Source organism: Myotis davidii, unplaced genomic scaffold (assembly GCF_000327345.1).
Source record: "Myotis davidii unplaced genomic scaffold, ASM32734v1 scaffold151, whole genome shotgun sequence".
Classification (NCBI taxonomy): Eukaryota; Metazoa; Chordata; class Mammalia; order Chiroptera; family Vespertilionidae; genus Myotis; species Myotis davidii.
This window is the reverse complement of record NW_006285248.1, coordinates 936,192-954,488: the sequence shown is the minus strand read 5'-3', so window position 1 is coordinate 954,488 and position 18,297 is coordinate 936,192. Positions and strand designations below refer to the sequence as shown.

The window sequence follows — 18,297 nt, the reverse complement described above, 5'->3', positions numbered from 1 at the left end:
GGGGCAGTGCCCCAACTCCCCAATCGGCCCTGCTCTGAGCCTGACCAGGGGCTGCACCTAGGGATTGGGCCTGCCCTCTGCCACCCGGGGGCAGGCCTAAGCCAGCAGGGTGTTATCTCCCGAGGTGTCCCAGACTGCGAGAGGGCACAGGCTGGGCTGAGGGACCTCCCATCCCCCCCGAGTGCACAAATTTTTGTGCACCGGGCCTCTAGTATAGATATATATAGATTAGATCATCTTGAAACCAGATGGACTGAGCCCCAAAATGGTGCCAGCCTGTAAGCGGCTTTTTCAAGGTCATTGCTTTTTCCTGGAACCTAGCATTTCCACCAAACGGATTCAAGGGTTCATTGAAACCTGATCACCCTCCTAGCCATCTCAATTGTAACATGCTTTGAATTTGAACAAATATAGTGGACTTTGCTTGACTAATTAAAACATCTTCAATATGAAGGCCTTTATTTGAGGGAGCACTTGAAATTCTCTTAGTTTTAATTTATGAATGAGGAAGTTAGAAGTGGTGGATATTGTTGCCTCGCCACCCTCCATTCCTGGACTTAGTCTTGTACTGCCCCTCTTGGGGACATTTTGACAGTTTATTAGGGTTACTTTTTCCCCCAGTTTGGAGGATATTATAAATATTTGATGGGCAGGGACCAGAAAGAATTGTGCTGTGTCCTACATGACTTTCCAGTATCCCATCAGATGTTATCATATCCTAGAATGTGTATATAAAGACAAAGTATTTTTGTGTATTATACCCTGAATTTTCTAGGAATGCGACTACTTTGTGAATCAAGTAAAGATGATTGTTTTGTTTAGAATATTTCAAAGAGTTCTTCACCATTTTGGAAAACGACATCATCAAAGTGGTATTTGAGTTAATATTACTACATGTCAGGGATTTGAGTTAATATTACAACACATCAAGGTCAGTTTTCATTTGTAGCAGTTACATTCATTTCTTTATGTCTAATATTATAGCCATTCCTGAGCATTTACGTATCACAATGTGGATTTATTGTTTTATTTCTCCTTTATGTCAAGTTACGGTTTTATTGTAGTTTTTGTTTCCTGTGTGTGTGTGTGTGTGTGTGTGTGTGTAAGTAGGCTGATATTATACCTATCTAGGAATATTATTTCAGCATAATAAAAGGGTGTCAGGTTTTCTGGCTTGGGAACTATTGCTTTAAACAAGGTAATTTGGTTCTGGGTTGATCGGGTAAAACTAGGTTGATTCAAAGGCAGGGAAGCAGGATTTGTTGAAAATGGTGAGTAGATGCTTTCCCCGAGGAGTGTGGTCTGCCTGTGTGAGGTAGGCCTGTGACTGCTATGGCCGTTCTGCTATGTGAGAGAACTTAGCTGGGAGAGAAAAATGATACAGAAAAGGGTAGAACTAAAGGCACCTTAATTTCGACAGCACACTGAAACCACCAGGAGCACAGGCTAGTTTGACATTTCATGCTCAATGCACCTGTCTTCAGAGTTCCCTTTTCAGTGACAAGCCATAACTATATATTTTAAGAATCCATAATAGCCTACATTTCACCTTTGACTCACGTGCTAATATACAATCAATCACATGAAAGCATTGAGAATTGTTTGACAGAGGGCCTCCCTATCTTTAAACCTGTAATGGTTTTTTGTCAGTCTTAGGCCAGTGACCCATCTTATTCTTTCATCAATGCCACCATGAAGTTGAACCAGGTGAAATACTTCTGGACCCTTTTCTATAACTGAAAACATTCTCTGTAGATTTGTTAATGACTCCTTTATTTTCAAGAGCAGAAAGTGTATATATACTCAGTTCTATTATATAACTTAAATCCTTTTATGTAAATCACAGAACTGATAACTGAATGAATAGAAGCATTGGATGAGTGGCAGTTCCTGACCTGGAAACGTACATCACTCCTTTGTGTGGCAGTAATCACGTAGGCTAAAGCTTCTAGACAACCTTGAAATGTTTGAGTTGATTTGGTAATTTGGTTATAATTTCTGGTTTTGTTTTGTTTTTTTCTTCCAGAAATAAATACTAAGAGAAGTCAAGAGCAATATTATACCTGGTCAGGGTGTTTTTTTAGTTTATTCTAATGAAGTAGCTGTTTTGTCATTAAAGGCCCAAGGTTTTGGCTGCTTCCTGACCGCCCCCCCCCGCCCCCCCGCAGCTTCATTGGATGGGATGAAACATCAAGGCTACCACTTAGGTTTATCAGTTGGTAATTCATGTGCCCTTGACTGGAATTGAACCCAGGACTCTTAAGTCCACATGGGCTGATGCTCTATCCACTGAGCCAAACCATCTAGGGCAAAGCCTTTGTATTTTTTTCCCCCCGTTCAACACTTCACCCATAGAGTTAGGGTCTCCCACATGAAATTGTTTTCACAGACGAGGGTTGCATTCCTTGGTACCAAGGCTGCAGCTTGACCGTGTCTTTGTGACTAAGATGAACCAGCATGCTTATCAAAGGGAAGAGAACGCAGATCTCATAGGAAGTTATAATGCTGAAGGCCACAGAATCAAGATTAAAAACTATCTTGGTAGGTTTTGGACAATCAGATGAAATTTAACTGAGATAAGAAAAGGTTCCTCATTTAATATTTAACATTAATAGCTAACATGTACTGAGCATTTATGTATGGTAGGCATCCTGCTAAATATACATGTGATGTAATTCTCTGAAAGATGAGGTAGATACCATCATTATAAAGATGGGAAATTTAACCTGCCCAAGATTGCTCAGCCATTAAGAGGTAGAAGCAGGATTCCAACCCTGAGGGTTCCAAAGCACACACACACACACTCACACTGCTATGGCTCCCAGCCCCCAAGACAGCCACTTCCTAATGCCTGGGACCTGTGAATATGTAACCTTCATGCTGGGAGGAATTTTGCAGATGTCATTAAACGTTCTGACCTTTAGGTGGGGAGGTTTGCCTAGTCAGTGGTTCTCAATCTTCTGGCCCTTTAAATACAGTTCCTCATGTGACCCAACCATAAAATTATTTTCATTGCTACTTCATATCTGTAATGTTGCTACTGTTACGAATCGTAATGTAAATATCTGATATGCAGGATGGTCTTAGGCGACCGCCAAAGGGGTCTCGACCCACAGGTTGAGAACCGCTGGCCTAGATGATCCCAGTGGGTCCAGTTTATCACATGAGTCTTCAAAAGTGAACAACTTTCCTGTCTGCAGCGAAGGAAAGATGAGACAGGAGGAGAGATTCAAAGCACACAACCTAAACACACATCACTAAATACTCTGTTTTTCTTTTTTTTTCTAATTTTAAAATATAGTTTTATTGATTTCAGAGAAGGGAGAAGGAGAGATAGAAACATCAGTGATGCCCTAACCGCTTTGGCTCAGTGGATGGAGTGTCGGCCTGCGGACTGAAGGGTCCCAGGTTCGATTCCGGTGAAGGGCATGTACCTTGGTTGCGGGCACATCCCCAGTGAGGGGTGTGCAGGAGGCAGCTGATCGATGTCTCTCTCATTGATGTTTCTAACTCTCTATCCCTCTCCCTTCCTCTCTTTAAAAATCAATAAAATATATTTTTTTTAAAAAAGAAACATCAATGATGACAATAATTGATTGGCTACCTCCTGCACGCCCCCCATTGGTGATTGAGCCTGCAACCCTGGCATGTGGCCTGACCTGGAATCAAATTATGATCTCCTGGTTTATAGGCCAGTGCTTAACCACTGAGTCATACGCCAGCCAGACAATAGTTTATTTTTCCAAAAATGGAATAATGCAGCCTCATTGGATGGGATGAAACATTAAGAATTACCACTTATGGTTACCAGTTGGTAATTCAGAATTGTTTGGCTTCTTGATAATTGTTGTGGACTTTGAACTAGGCTCTCTGGGCCAACTGGATGATTCTTTGGAGAGCCTGTCTAGCCTAAGGCAAAGATACTAGATTCTGACACTGAGGGTTTCTTGTGAAATGGGCAGTTACCCTGCAGAGAGGGCTATTAGTGAACCAACCTCGCCCATGCATGCAGAGCTTCTGGTTGGCTTTTTAGTGTCTCCCTCTTGATGAATGGACTGCCATGAGAGGTAAAGACCTCCCCCAAAATTAAAAACCTGGAGAAAGCAGACTATTCAGGGAGCAGAAGGAAAAAAAGTTCACATTCTTAGCATGAGAAAAACAAGTATGGGATACTTTTAAACAAAAAACAGAAACATAAAGAACTCTTAAGAAATTAAGAAATAAAAATAAACATTAAAAAGTCACTGAGTACTAACAATCAGAAACTGAAAATATTTAAGGTACCACTTACAATAGCATAAAAATATGAACTATTTAGGGAACAAACCTAACAAAAGATGTGTAAGACCTGAACACTGAAAATGCAAAATGTTGACAAATTAAAGACCTAAATAAGTTGAGAGGCATCTTATTCACGGGTCAGAAAACTCAATACAGTTAAAATACCAATTCTCCCCAAATTGATCTGTAGATTTAATGCAATCCCTATCAAAGTCCCAACAGGTGGTATTTTAAAATTGAAATTTATGACCTGATTCTAAAAATTCATCCCTTGTGGCGGGCTTTCTGGGACAGCCCTGTTGGTAATAGTCTGCTGTGATGGTGGCCACAAACAGTCATAGGTCCCAGAAGCACCATTACACCCACATTCACTCCACACCCCCTGGAAGGCCTCCTGCTTTTAGAAACAGAATAGGGATGTTTGGTCTAACATACTCCGACCTGCGGTTTGTAAAATGTGGTCAAGGTGCTAGGGATTCAGCCAGCTCCGCAGGGTTTTAAAAAACCATTTACCAGATGAGATTTACGTAATCACTTGAGCTTACCCAGTGACATAATGGCAGAAGCGGATCTAAGACCAAGGCTCTGGCTTATGTGTTTGAGCTCTTTGAGACGTTTACAAATTCTGGCTCAAAAGGGGCTGGCTTTCTGATGAGAATCATCTTGGTTTGGAACAAGCTTCCCCTTCCTGTAACATCTCCATGGTGATGGCTTTTATCTGTTAGCTGGGAGGCCCGAGGAGACGGCACAGAGCTCACTTGTGGGTTGGGCTGGTGTCGTTCTGGAGATGAGCTCTCATCTGTGCGTGTCCACCTTTGGCAGGAACAGCCCTGGTGTCATCTCATGTCCCCGTGCTGTGTGTTTGGAGAGCCTGCCTTAGAGTCCTCAAGTCCTTGAGGGCAAGGAACAGGAATCGTTACCCTGAATCTCCCGACAGCTGATAACGTGTTACTCCCTGTGGCCATTTGCTAGATATGTGCTTTTTGCGTCTCTTCTTTCCCAATATTCCATCATCCAGGGAGCCTGGTCCACCTTGTCCTCCTCCTTCCAGCTCAGCTTCCGCAGATACGGCTTCAGAAGGGGAGCGTGTCTTCCCATAAATGGCTGTGTTCAGCTTACTGTGTTTATTTGGGTACCGGGACACCATGGTGACAGGGGCCGTGGAAATAGAAAGAGCAGAGAAGTAGAACAGAGAAAGGGAGGACCCAAAACACCAGGGGTCTGGGAGCAGTCTTTCTGTAACATCAATATTTACTCTGAGCTGGCAGTATTATTGCTACGTGCCTCCCGCACCCTTTCTCCCGGGACATGAATGCTGTCTGCTTCCCGCGCATTTATAGCCTCGGGTCTCGAGAGGTGGAGAGAGGCTGACTACAGCGCATAAGGGTATCCATCAGTGCCACTGCTTCTTACTTCTGTGTGTCGCTTGACACTTTCCGGTGCACACTGACGCACATTACTCCCTCACGTAGTCTTACACCAGGAATAGCAATCACTGTTTTCCTGAGGAATTTGAGGTTCAGAGATGAGCTTGTGCAAAGTCACGCTGCAAGTGAGCAAGTGAGTGGTCAGAGCCCAGTTCCTGCCCTGCTGCCTTGCGTGGGCCTCCAGGTGTGGAGATGGCTGTGCGGTGACGGGAATTCGGGGCAGGCTGCAGACATCCAGGTTAGAATGGGCTGTGCGCAGTGACCGAGTCGCGTAGAGGCAGCCGGTGCTTGTGCATGAAGCCACAGAAAAATGGGATCAGCTGCAGAAGACCTTTTGCTCATTTTATATCTTGAGACAAAGGGAAATGTAAGCCGTAAGTGTATCCTGTTCTAGTGCTGACAGCCATCCACACAGCTCCCAGCCGGCACGAGTGTGCTTCAGTGGCCTCAGCATCATCGGCCTGTGCTAACCCACACACCGATCCGAGGCCGGTCACACAGCTGCCTCCATCTCTGCTCACAGTAGACGGAGCCGCATGGCACATGAAATAGAATCCTGGGCGTGGTTGGGCACATTCCCCACTCACTTCTATGACCGCCTTCCTGCGTGTCCGATGAACTACAGGGTGTACCGACAATCCTGCATATTCTTGTCTCTGCACCGTCCCTTCTGCTGTGTCCGCCCTCTAGGATGCCCTCTGCTTCCTCCCCACTCCCCTGCACCAGTGCATTAGTCTCTTCTTCGGGCATGCAACCTGGACCAAGGGGTAGGAGGTGGTCCTCATGGCTGCCTTGAGCTCCTCCACTCCTCAGACCGGAGCACCACCGGGAGTCAGCCAGAAGAGGGCGCACCATTGCAGGAAGGGGTAGGGGAGATGTCCTGACCTATGGTTATAGTTAGTTCCCCACTGACACAGTCACTATTTAAATCCGAGACAGTAATTGAAGAATCTCAATAAACTTTATTTCCTTTGGAAAACGAAAAGGGGCAATATACATGGCTGGTAAATTTATTCTGAAAATTAAATGCTTAAAAAAGGATTTATTGTATTTAATAACACAATGCGCTTCATATGTGCTAGCACTGTTCTAAGCACTTTTCTTGTATGTAGCTATGTAACTTAATTCCTCCTCACAACAACCCTATGAGGTTGGCATTATCACCCCCACCCACTTTTGTAGACAGGGAAACGGAGGCACAGAGAGCTACTAGTAAGTTGCTGGCCCAAGGCCATAGAGCAGGGAGTGGCAGCCTTGGACTTTGAACCTGCAGCCTGTGCTCAAGGCCTTGAACGGTTTGGTTTTTATTTGCCAAGAAAGTTTTCCCACTTCAATCAACTTGAGCTAACAGAATATTTAAATACAATAAATCTTTTTTTAAGCATTCTCTTTAGGACTCCAGTTTCTCACTTGCAGCTTCTGAAGACTTCCCTGTTGACTTGGGCGTTTGATGGAGAACTGAGTGTCACAGAGCCCCAGGAATGTTTCCCTGGGGGTTCAAAGTCACCACTTCGATCTGTTGTCCAGATGCCCGGGAACCTCACTTAAAGCCACACTTCAAAAAATAACTTGAAAAAATCTGTAGACATAAGGAAAAGATCTCTGAGAGAGGTTTTAAACCATACTCACCATACCATTAAATAACAATTAATAACAATTCCTTAATGCTATCTAATACTCGGGTTCAATTTTCTCTGATTACTTCAAAACTGTCTTGTCACAGTTGCCTTTGGCTGTAGGTCCCTTAAGTCTTCTCTAATCTATAAAAGAATGCCTTCCTTTTAGTTGGTGTACATTTAAAAAATATATTTTTATTGATTTCAGAAAGGAAGGAAGAGGGAGAGAGAGATAGAAACATCCATGATGAGAGAAAATCATGGATCGGCTGCCTCCTGCAAGTCCCCCCCCCCGGGGATAGAGCCTACACCCAGGCATGTGCCCTTGATTGGAATAGATCCTGGGACTTTCAGTTCACAGACCGACGCTCTATCCACTGAGCCAAACCGGCTAGGGCTAGTTGGTGTACATTTTACAAGACTGGGTCATTTATCCTGTGGAATAACTAGGCAGACTGAGAAAGAGGGTTTAAGATGTCTGTCGCTTTTTTGGTCTCTAGGCTCTATCCCTTTGGGCTGTTCAGTCAGGACATAATGAAATCATTCTCCTCCATGTGATTATGAAATCCACTTGATACACTGTCAGTTTTATTTATCTCGGTTTGCTTTTGATTGATGGGGGTGGCCTTTTCTAAATATAATTTTGTCTTTCTAATACCGCATAATGTCTATGTGGCTGAAAGTTGAAATTTTAAAAAAGATATGAGCAGAGATGTATAGCTTTCTGTCTTCCCCCTTCTTCGACCGCCATTCTCTTCCTGGCCTTCGAGATAACGGTCTTTCATTAGTTTTGCTTTATCCTCCCGGCGTTATTTGTATGTTGTATGCTTGTATTCCTCTTCCCTTTCTAACAAAGACAGGTAGCGTCCACGCTTCCCCGGGTGACCTTGTCTTTCTGGAGACCATCCTTCTTCCTCTTCACAGCTGCTTAGCGCTAAGTCCCCGAGTGACGGACATTTGAGCTGTTTCCAGCCTTTGCTGTTACAGATAGTGCTGCAATGGATAACCTTGAGCACATGGCATTTCACAATTTTGGTAGTTATTTTTGGGGTAGACTCCTAGAACTGTGATTGCCGGGTTAAAGGGAAAAGGCACAAGCAACTTTGCTAGACCTTACAAAATTCTCTCCGTGGAGATTAGACCATTTTGAATTCCCATCAGCAATGCATGGGAGTGTGGTGGTTTCCCAGAGCCTCACCCACGAGTATATTGTCAAACTTTGGCATTTTTGCCCATCTGAAACTTAAGCAGTGTTTTCTCAGTATAGTTTTTAAATTCGCAATCTTCTTGTTATGAGCAATGGAGACAATTTTCATTTGCTTTTCTTTTTCTGTGAAATGCCTGTTCCTATATTGTGCCCATTTTTCTATCAGGTTATTGGGCTTTTTCTTCTTTGAAGTTCTTTAATTGTTAAGGACATTAGCCCTTTGTTTATAACATAATTTGAAATGATTTCTCCTAGCTTTTTGTTTGCCTTTTGGTTTTACTTAAGATGTTTCTATATTGCCATCGAGACAAAATTATTAATCTTTTCTCTTATTACTTCTGAATTTTGCCTCTCCTAGGTTATAAAATATTTCACCCATTTTTCCTTTTGTTTGTATGGTTTCATTTTTACATTTAGGTCTTTGACCCATTTGGCAATTTTCTGGTCTTTAGTGTGAAAAATGGATCCAGCCCTAACCGGTTTGGCTCAATGGATAGAGCGTCAGCCTGCGGACTGAAGGGTCCCAGGTTCAATTCTGGTCATAGGCATGTACCTTGGCTGTGGGCACATCCCCAGTAGGGGGCGTGCAGGAGGTAGCTGATTGATGTTTCTAATTCTCTATCCCTCTCCCTTCCTCTCTGTAAAAAATCAATACAATATATTCAAAAGATCACCTATCTTTTAAAAAAAAGTTCTCTGCTCCCCTTAAAAAAAAGAAAAGAAAAGAAAAACAGATTCAATGTTATCTTTTTCCATATGACTGTCCAATTGTATGGTATATGAATTATGTCTCAGTAAAGCTGTTATGAAAATCTGTCATCTGTCTAAAATTGTTTGGAAGCATATATCCCGACATTTACGCACTGGTTGACTCTACATGGCGGGATAACAAATGTTTTCTGTTTTGCATCTTTCCCCCATTCGACCAGATATACCCTGTTTCGTTCTCCTCTACTCAGCGGACCCCCTTTCTGTGTTATACACCTCAGAGCTGGGACAGTTATTTCTGAGAGGACATAATGCAAGCCCAGTAAGGATATTTTTAAAGAAGTTTCCCCATAATTCACATATAGGCAGTCAAACAATGAATATTTGAGTATCTGTTGTGCACACTGGACTGTGCTATGTGCTGGGGGAATAATGAAAAGCACAATCCACTGGGCACACGTGTCTAAAAAGTCAAGTCCACTAACCTTGAGGGGAGCAGGGGCCACTCAAAAAGCCAAATGAGTGTGCAGACAGAGGATGAAGAATTCATGGGAGGGAGAGCTCTCCAGGGGCTGGAGGGACCTGGGGGCTTTGGCGAGCAAGTGTCTCCCACTTAGTCCTTGAACAATGAATAGGATTTGGACTGACAGGGAGAAAACAGAGGCACATCCACACCAGGACAGTACTGTGAGTAGAGGGAATGAGAGCCCCTTGGGCCACTTGGAGGACCAGGTAGACAAGGCTGGTCAAAGAGAAGATGCCTTGAGCATCCAACACGGTTCCCAGTGACTGGGGAGCAGCAGTCCACGGGGAGCCTCTCAGGGAATCTGGTTACACAGAGAACCCCTCCCCAAGGAGCTCATTTTTGGAGGTGAACTCCTTGCAGATTCTGAAGCTCACAGGCAAAGAGACATCAAGGTTTGGATGTGACATTACTCTTAGTCACCCCCTTCTTGGCTGGCACCACGGTGTGAGGACCTTGAGTCTGCACCAGGACACAGCCACCTTCACGCTGGGAACACAGCAGCTGCCTGGCAGAGCCGGTGGAGGGCAAACACCGGGCTTAGATGGGCTTTTGCTCAGGACGCTGGGCACAGTCTCCCTCCTCCTCCTTCAAGTATCAGGATAAACAACAGCATTTATGTTGGGGCGCAGGAGGAGCAGGCGAGTCTAAGGGTCCCCCGCACTGTGCATTTTTTCATTTCAGAGCAGAGCAATACTGCCCCATCACTTCCCAAAGGATTTCTTTATAGTAACTTCCCTGAACAATCCATTTCCGATTTAAACAGCTCCTACTTATGTCTCACATAATGCTCTCATGCTGCAGAAATGGAAAGTACCTGAGCACCACTTTCCCCCTTAATTACAGACTCTATAGCTCTTCCCGCTAGAGGGCCACGGGGAGGGCAGACAGCATGGGTCTTGTCACCTCAGAGGAGCCCTGGCGCTGTCATTACCTGCCGGGTGACCTCGGGCAAGTGACTTAGCTCTGAGTCTGTTCCTACACCTTCGGACAAGTGACTTAGCTCTGAGCCTGTTCCTACACCTTCACCTGGTTGTAGAGGACTAAATTACACAGGCAAAGTGTCAGGCTAAAGCAAAATGCTACAAAATAAAGTTTGGAGGAAAGAGTGATAGGGAATATATAAAATGGACTCACTTTAACCAAGCTGAGAAAATTATTAACATTATGAAGGTGGTGGCACGAGGAAAGACTGCCTCCTTGCTCTAACAAGCCTGGGAACGTAAACTTTTTTGAACTCTCCAGTCCTGCATCAAAGCCTGGCTACATGCTTCCGGACCTCCAGGTAACCCTGTAATCCCCCTGAAGGACTCGTGTATTACCCCCTGAAGGAGTCACGCATACATCCACAGGACATCCATTTTCCAGACCACCAGGGCGGGGCCAGACCTCCTGGCACCCACCTTCCGAGCCACCTGGCGCCCATCATCCTGACTGTCTGTCCTATGACTGGGAACTGACCTGGATCCACCCTAGTGCTCAGAAGGCAGGACTGATAATTCTCAAGAATGTGCCTTTTGCTATAAAAACTTTTCACTTTTCTTTCTTCTTTGGAACACTTGTGGGTTTTTGCCTTGCAGTGCTTCCGGTTTGCAAACTCTAAGACCCTTGAACAAATCTCTCGTTTATTTCTAGCAAAACCTTTAGACCCTGAGTTTGTTCGGCAGCTCCTTGATATGGTCAAAAGCCGTGGTTGGTGTAGCCCCCATGCTAATGTATTTTGAGTCCCCCAGCCTTATCCATCCTGCCGACTGAGCTCACCCAGAGCCTGTACAATGGTAACATTCCTTTCCAGACAAGGTTTCTCACCAAGAACTGGCTTCTAGGCCTCAGGCGGCGGCCCCAGGAGAGGATGTCCCCTGGACGCTGCTTGCAGAACTGGAGCAGACGGAGGCTCCTGTTTACAATCTTGACCTCAGTTGCCTGACACCAGTCTCCATGGGAATTCACAAAAGGCAGCTCCAGTTTCAGGGTCCGTACTTCTGTCTGAGGCTGTGCTATCTCCTCCCTCCATGGACCTGTACCACATCCTCCCAGAAATAAGCGACCCAGTCTCCTTGTGGCATGACCTATGCAGACAGCATGCCTGCTGTGGGAGGAGAACTGGGACAATACAAGAGGGAGCGATGAGGCTCTCGTGAATTAAGCAGGACACGCACAGCCGTCCAGGAGCCAAGTCGTTAATGTCTCTGCTGATTTCCCTTTGGAGCAGTCAGGAACTGCTCTTGTCTCCCCTTTGATAATCAAGATGGTGGTACACAGCAGCAGGTGCCCCAATACCTTCCGTAAACTTAGTCTGGGATCTCCTTTCCTCCTCTGCTCTTGGGCAGCCATCTTCACACCCAATCTTCGTGCTAACCCTGTCCCCATCTAATGTTCTCCTGGGGCTGGTGTTAGCTATGGTCTTACCCATAAGAACTTCCTTGTATCTCACTATCTCAGCACCAAAATGGTAACAAACTAATTTAATTAATATTTCTAAGTCAAATGCTGGAGACTAGAGGAACTCCAGTTTCCTTTAGAGTCCCTTTATAGGTCCAGGCGCAGCACCCCTGACTCTGTGATTCTGAGATTGGAGATCCCTCATAAAGTGGGTGCTGTTTTTTAAGTACCCTTATAGTATACTGAATACCAAAGTTTCCCATAAATTAAAAACAAAAATGTGAGACAGCCGTCATGTTCCTAAGCAGTAAACTAAATTGTGCCCTGATGAGGGGGACCAGTGCTCTGGTTACGTAAGCCACAATAGAGATGATCTGTCACCTACTTAGTGACATTAGTTCATGCTTCCTTCCAGCCCCACAATGAGCCACTGAGGAATAGCATCTTCCACTTGGACTTTTCTATGATAATGTGCAGCTCTGATTAATCATGGTTTCTTTCTCCAAAATGTAGAGCTGTCATTTCCAGCGTATGGTAAGGAGCCAGCAGTATCAGCATCACCCTGGAACTTATTAGGAAGACCAATCCTCAGGTGCCATCTCAGACCTATGGAATTAGAAACTGGGGGTTGGGACTCGGCAGTCTCTGCTAGAACACACCTGCCAGGAGATGGGGATGCACACTCCAGTGTGAGAACCACTGGTGGAGAGTAACCTACTAGCCCACCAGGATGTAGTATTTCTAACCGATTAATAGTCTATATTGCCTGCTCTAGGTGGAATTCGGCCTGCCCCTTTGCAGGAGGTCTCCCAGAGGAAATAAAATTCTTGTCAACCTTGTCTTTTATTTCATCAACTTACCTTGTTTTGCCTGGAGATGTGCGTTAGGTGGGGAGGAGGGAACAGCAAGCGATGCAGATAGAACTCTTGGAAAGAGCTTGCTTAGCACAGCCGAGGGCTGCAAACAGGTGCACCTGGGATGAAGTCCACCTGAGTTTAAACTGAGCCCAAGGGGAGGCCCCATCATTCCAGGTGTAAGTTCCCTGTCTGCTCTGCTCTTCTCATTCTGAGGTTGTGTTTAACATCTCTTATTGGTGTGTGGGCTGGTTTTAAAGTCAGGAACAGGACTTGTCATCCTACGGGTGATCTACAAGGATACGGCCTTTCTCTTGACTGAGAGATAAATTAGATTGGAAATGATTTCTGCCAAAAGGAGGCATTTAGAACCATAATGGTTCCCACTGACTGCATGCTTCTTGTGATCATGTGGCCACACCAGCTGATGAAGCCCGGTGAAATGCCAGCTCCCTCTGCATTTGCTACTCATGACCCTTCAGGAGAGCCACTATTATTAGCCGGGGAAACTGAGGCTCAAAATAGTTGAGTCAACTGCTTGTTAGAAAAGGACTGAACTGGTGCTTAAATTAAGCAGCTTCAAAAGCCCACATGTTTAACTACCAAGCTGGGCTCCCTCCCATGAGTCTAATGGGCCAGAATCGTCCATTATTAGTTTTTTGTGAAATCTCGGCTTCTCTGCTTTCCCCACACCCTGATCTTCTTGCCCCCTTCTCTCTTCTTCTTTAGTTTGTTGTCAGTCTTTTCTCCATCCCAACTGAATGCTTTGTTTCCAGGGATCTCCATGGGTTGCTCTTTGCCTGATTCATCCATAATTAATCCTAAAATATAATCAAAGGCAGAAATTTGTATTTTAAAAATATTTGTACTCTCTCCTCACACAATAGGGTTTGAATAATATGTATTTGCTAAATGAAGGACCAGCAAGTGGGTCCCACTTAGAAGTTGAGGGTGTTGGGCTGAAGTGGATGTTATAAGTAAACCAGGGACTGCTGGAGCCCCCAGAGCAGTCCTTCTCAAGGGAGTCTGGATGAGTGGGCTAGATTATGATAACAAAGTCAAGAAGAAGAAGAACAATTATTTTTTGTTTAAATAATTTTCTGGTTCCTATACTAGTAGCCTCTCTTTTCTTCCCAGTCACCTCCCCTTTCTCTTTATCTGCCTGCTCTTGGCAGCCCATGGAGACATTACACAGAATAGCAGTTCCTGTGAAATCAAGAACAAGAAGAACAATAGCTTTTCAGTCAATTCTTGTTATCAGGAAAACACCAGAGACTGAAAGGGTCATGGAGGCAGTGCACTGTTGCTCCTGGCACTTGAAATAATTTGTCATCTGAAAAGGAGAGGTCAGGGCTGCCCTGGAGCATAGTTACTAGTAAAAACTGTGGGGTTACCTGAGGTCTGGGCCTAGGGTGTCAGGATAGGAGAAGGGAAATGACGGGTGAGGCTGGGTCAGCAAAGGCTCCCAGGAGGGATGCAGCTCCTTGCTTCTGCTCTTCTATATCCGGCATCGGACTTTTCCGGACCTCTGCTTATTCACGGCCATAATATCTACCCTATCGACCTCACGGAGTTGTCGTAAGGATTACGTGAGTTAACTGCGTACATAAAACCCACTCCATGCACACAGCTCCGTACGTAGTGGCTGCTCATTTCAGCGGGACTCATTATTCTTGGTTCACTGGAAAAGAGGTGAGATTGGCCAGCACCAACACCCCATTACACGAGAGAAGGGATTCAGTGATTTCCCCACAAACCTCCCAAACAGCTTGACCAGGCATCCACTCTGGGTGCCGGCCAGGACTTCATTTAATCTTCTCAACAACCCCAGGGGGAAGCATTTTCTTCTTGGACAGAGGGAGAAGCCAGAGCTCAGAAGAGCTGACGACACCATGCCTGAGATCTCGCGGGGATTCGAACTCAGATCCGTCTGGCTCAACACATGCATTTTTCACTGTACCCCACTGGCTCTGAGCCCTGATGGAGACGGAAATCAAACCTAGGCCTACACACTAGTCATCAGGACACCCGAGTAAGCCGGTGACAAATGAGAGAAGAGATCATGGAATCTCGGCAGAGGTCACCTTGCCTCAGGACTCTTTTGTGGAGACAGCTGAGGGCCGATGAGAGGCATGTCCACTAAATGGACATCCCCTCTTTTCTCTCTCTCTCTCTCTCTCTCTCTCTCTCTCTCTCTCTCTCTCTCTCTCTTTCTCCAGTATCTACTTAGGATGACCCCAACGCCAACGGTCCACAGGACACATTTTCCTGGCCTCATGCAGGTTTCTCGAAGCTGCCCAATTGCCCTTCAGCAGTCAGACCAGATGGACAGGGGAACCTAGTCGGGGAACAACTTGAGAGTTTAGCAGGGGTGGGGGCTGGGCAGAGGGCAGGCTTCACTCTGACTCCCTTTCTCAAGGCGGTGCTGCCTCCTCCTTCTGGCCTGCTTTCTGATGTCCCCAAGGCCTTTTCGTGGAGGGGGAGTGGAAGGAGAGCGTGGATGTGGCCAATCAAGAAACGGCAACCTCTAATCAGGTCACCTAGGCAGCCCCTTGTCTAACCCAGCTGGCTCTGAGCCTTTTGCCTGGGGATCATGCTGTTTTGTAACAGTAAAGCCGACCTCAAGCGAGGCCTTGTTTAGATCTTTGTTTCATCTAAACAAGCAGAGCGACTCTCTCCCGGGAGAGTTCTGTCCTGCTGGTAGGCCTCCACAAGGGGGCGATGCTGTTTAGCGGGGAGGAAGTCCCCCTGCTTAGACTGTGTGGGTAACCAAGGGTAAGCACCTGCTGATGGGTCTTCCCAGGGATGGAAGGATCCAGATTTTCTAGAGGGGTGTGAAAAGGAGCTTCATACAATTTATAAGAGAATGCACCAAGGTTGCTAAATAGAAGATCATTATACAAGAGTCAATTTATATTTTTATGACCAATTACCATTCGAAAACAAGAACTTTTAAAGGTAACATCTATAAGAGAGACAAAAGCTAAAAGAGACCAGAAATAAGCCGAATGGAGCAAATGCATGATTTTAATGAAGAAAGTTGCAAAACTTCACTTATTTGGGTATTCTTGAATAGATAAGGTGCATTCAGAAAATGAAGATTCACTGTTATTTTTATTCTTCTTAAATTAGTCTATAAGCTCAGTGTGACTCCAATCAGATTCAGGCAGAGGTTTTTGTGTAACTAGACAAGATGAGCCTAACCTTGTTGTGGGAAAATAAAGGGCCAAAATAGTTATGAAATTTTGAAGAAAACAAGATGAGGCAAGTTGAGTACGTTTGACATGATTTGTCTTGGTCACACTAACCCCTGAAGGAGACTAAGTAGGATTTTGTAAATCTCTCCCTTATTAAAAACGGAAAAATTTAAACATTTCAACGGGGTTATTTTGTCCTCAGCCTGAACAACTGTTGAAACGGCTAGAGGTTTGCTGGTAGTCTTAATGTCTGCCTCGAGTGGGCCTGGCATTTGCAAATACAAATGGGGGCCAGGGGAGAGAATGAGAAGGGGCCTCTCATGGGGAAGAAGGGAAAAGTGTGGGAGGGCTGTGGGCCCCCAGCGTGCACCCCTGCTGTGGAGCGACCGCACTGGCCCTGCCTTTGTCTCGCATGAGGCTGAGGTCCAGCTGCTACTCTGTGTGCTGTCCTGGAATTCTCATTATGTCGCAGGAATCCAGCCCTGGCCAGTGATGAAATTACAGACAGCAGGGTCCAGCCTCGCCTGTGTGACCCAAGAGGGGAAACCTCTCTTCTGGATCCTGGCGTTGGAACACCTCCCAGGCCTCTGCCTGGGCCTTGTCCCCAGTTGCCTTCCTGTAACTGTTTACCGGCCGCTGGCTTCCCATAGGAAGGTGTCCCTCCACGACTTTGTCAGCACACCCCTCAGCGAAGTCAGCAGCAGGTAACAAGCACTAAGAAAGGGCAAGACCTGGGCTAGGGCTGCACGTAAGTGGACCAGAGCAGGTCTGGCATCCAGAGTTTTCAGTGAAAGGGGGCATTATTTTATTAAACACACACACACCTTATTCAGAAAATATTTATTGAGCCTTACGGCGTCCTTGGGGACAACACAGAACTAGATCCCCACCTTGTCCGCAAGCACGTAAAGTTCAGAGGAGACAGACAAGTGAACAGGCAGTTACTGAGAGTGAGACCAGGACTGGGGCAGAGAAGGGCAGGGCTCCAGGTGCCCGCTGCGGCCGGACCTAACCCCAACCTGGAAGTCGGAGCAGGCTCCCTGGGGAGATGATGGCTCCCTGGGGAGATGACGGCTCCCTGGGGAGATGATGGCTCCCTGGGGAGATGACGGCTCCCTGGGACTGGAAGGACTAGGACCCGGCCAGGTACATGCTGTAGGGTTTGGCGTGGAGTGAGGCTCACTGTTATGATGGTACAGAGAGGACGTTCCAGGCAAAGGAAATAGCCCAGAAAGGCTTTGTGGCAAAGAGCAAGGGCAAAAAGGGCTTGGAAGAGGAAATGCTGGGTAAGGGAAACCAGGTGAGAGCCTGGGAATGAAAGTGCCCTTAAGCCCTCGAGGAGTCTGTTGGAGGAAGCTCTTTGCCTTCCCTTCTCTTTCTTTTCTCCTCCTTCTCTCCCCCTTTTCTTCTCCCCCTCATGACATATTTCATGATTCTTCTGTGCACTGGCAATTTATTGGTGACCCCGGATGAGAAAGGCTGGTGGCAGCGGTGTTGGTATGGGAAGAGATGTGTGGTAGGCAGAATAATCGCCCAAATGGCAGAAGAAACAGGGCATTTCCTAACCTCCAGAAAAGAGACGTTGCAGATGAAGGTTAATTGAGGATCTCCAGATGGGGGAGATTAACCTGGATTCTCTGGGTGGGCACCAGGTAATCACAATGATCCCTGAAAGATGGAAGAAGCAGCAAAGGTCAAAGTCAGAGAGAGGTTTGAAGATGCCGTCCTGTGAAAGGGTTGTTTGACCCCCAAAGGGGTTGAGACCCACAGGTTGAGAACCGCTGCTCGGAAGGAATGCAGCCCTGCTGACACCTTGGTTCTGACCCAGTGCAGCCCGTTAGGCCTCTCACCTCTGGAATGGTAAGATGATAAATTTGTGTTATTTTACGCCGCCAAGTTTGTGGTGATCTGTGACAGCAGCAGTAGGAAACTAATATAAGCTGAACTAATTAGAGAGAGAAGGTGAGAGAGAGGCCGCACCGGATTTCTGGGTCGAGCATTCCGGGGAACCCAGGTGCAACTCCCTGAGCTGGGGTTCAGTGGGGAGGGCTTGGGGGAGGAGGGGTGGAGATGACATATTCTGCTGTGGATGCATTAGGTCT

The 18,297-nt window shown here is 46.0% G+C and overlaps 1 protein-coding gene across 2 annotated transcripts in view; it reads left to right on the top strand.

Moving 5' to 3' along the window:
- HNRNPLL (heterogeneous nuclear ribonucleoprotein L like) overlaps nt 1-2,863 on the top strand; it is a 30,405-nt gene extending 27,542 nt beyond the window's left edge. For both annotated transcript variants that reach the window (XM_006755915.2, XM_006755916.2), the window contains one exon: nt 2,765-2,863. In XM_006755915.2, coding sequence (XP_006755978.2) covers nt 2,765-2,848 — 84 coding nt within the window. In that variant the 3' untranslated portion in view covers nt 2,849-2,863. The remainder of the gene's footprint in view (nt 1-2,764) is intronic.
- The last annotated feature ends 15,434 nt before the right edge of the window (nt 2,864-18,297 follow it).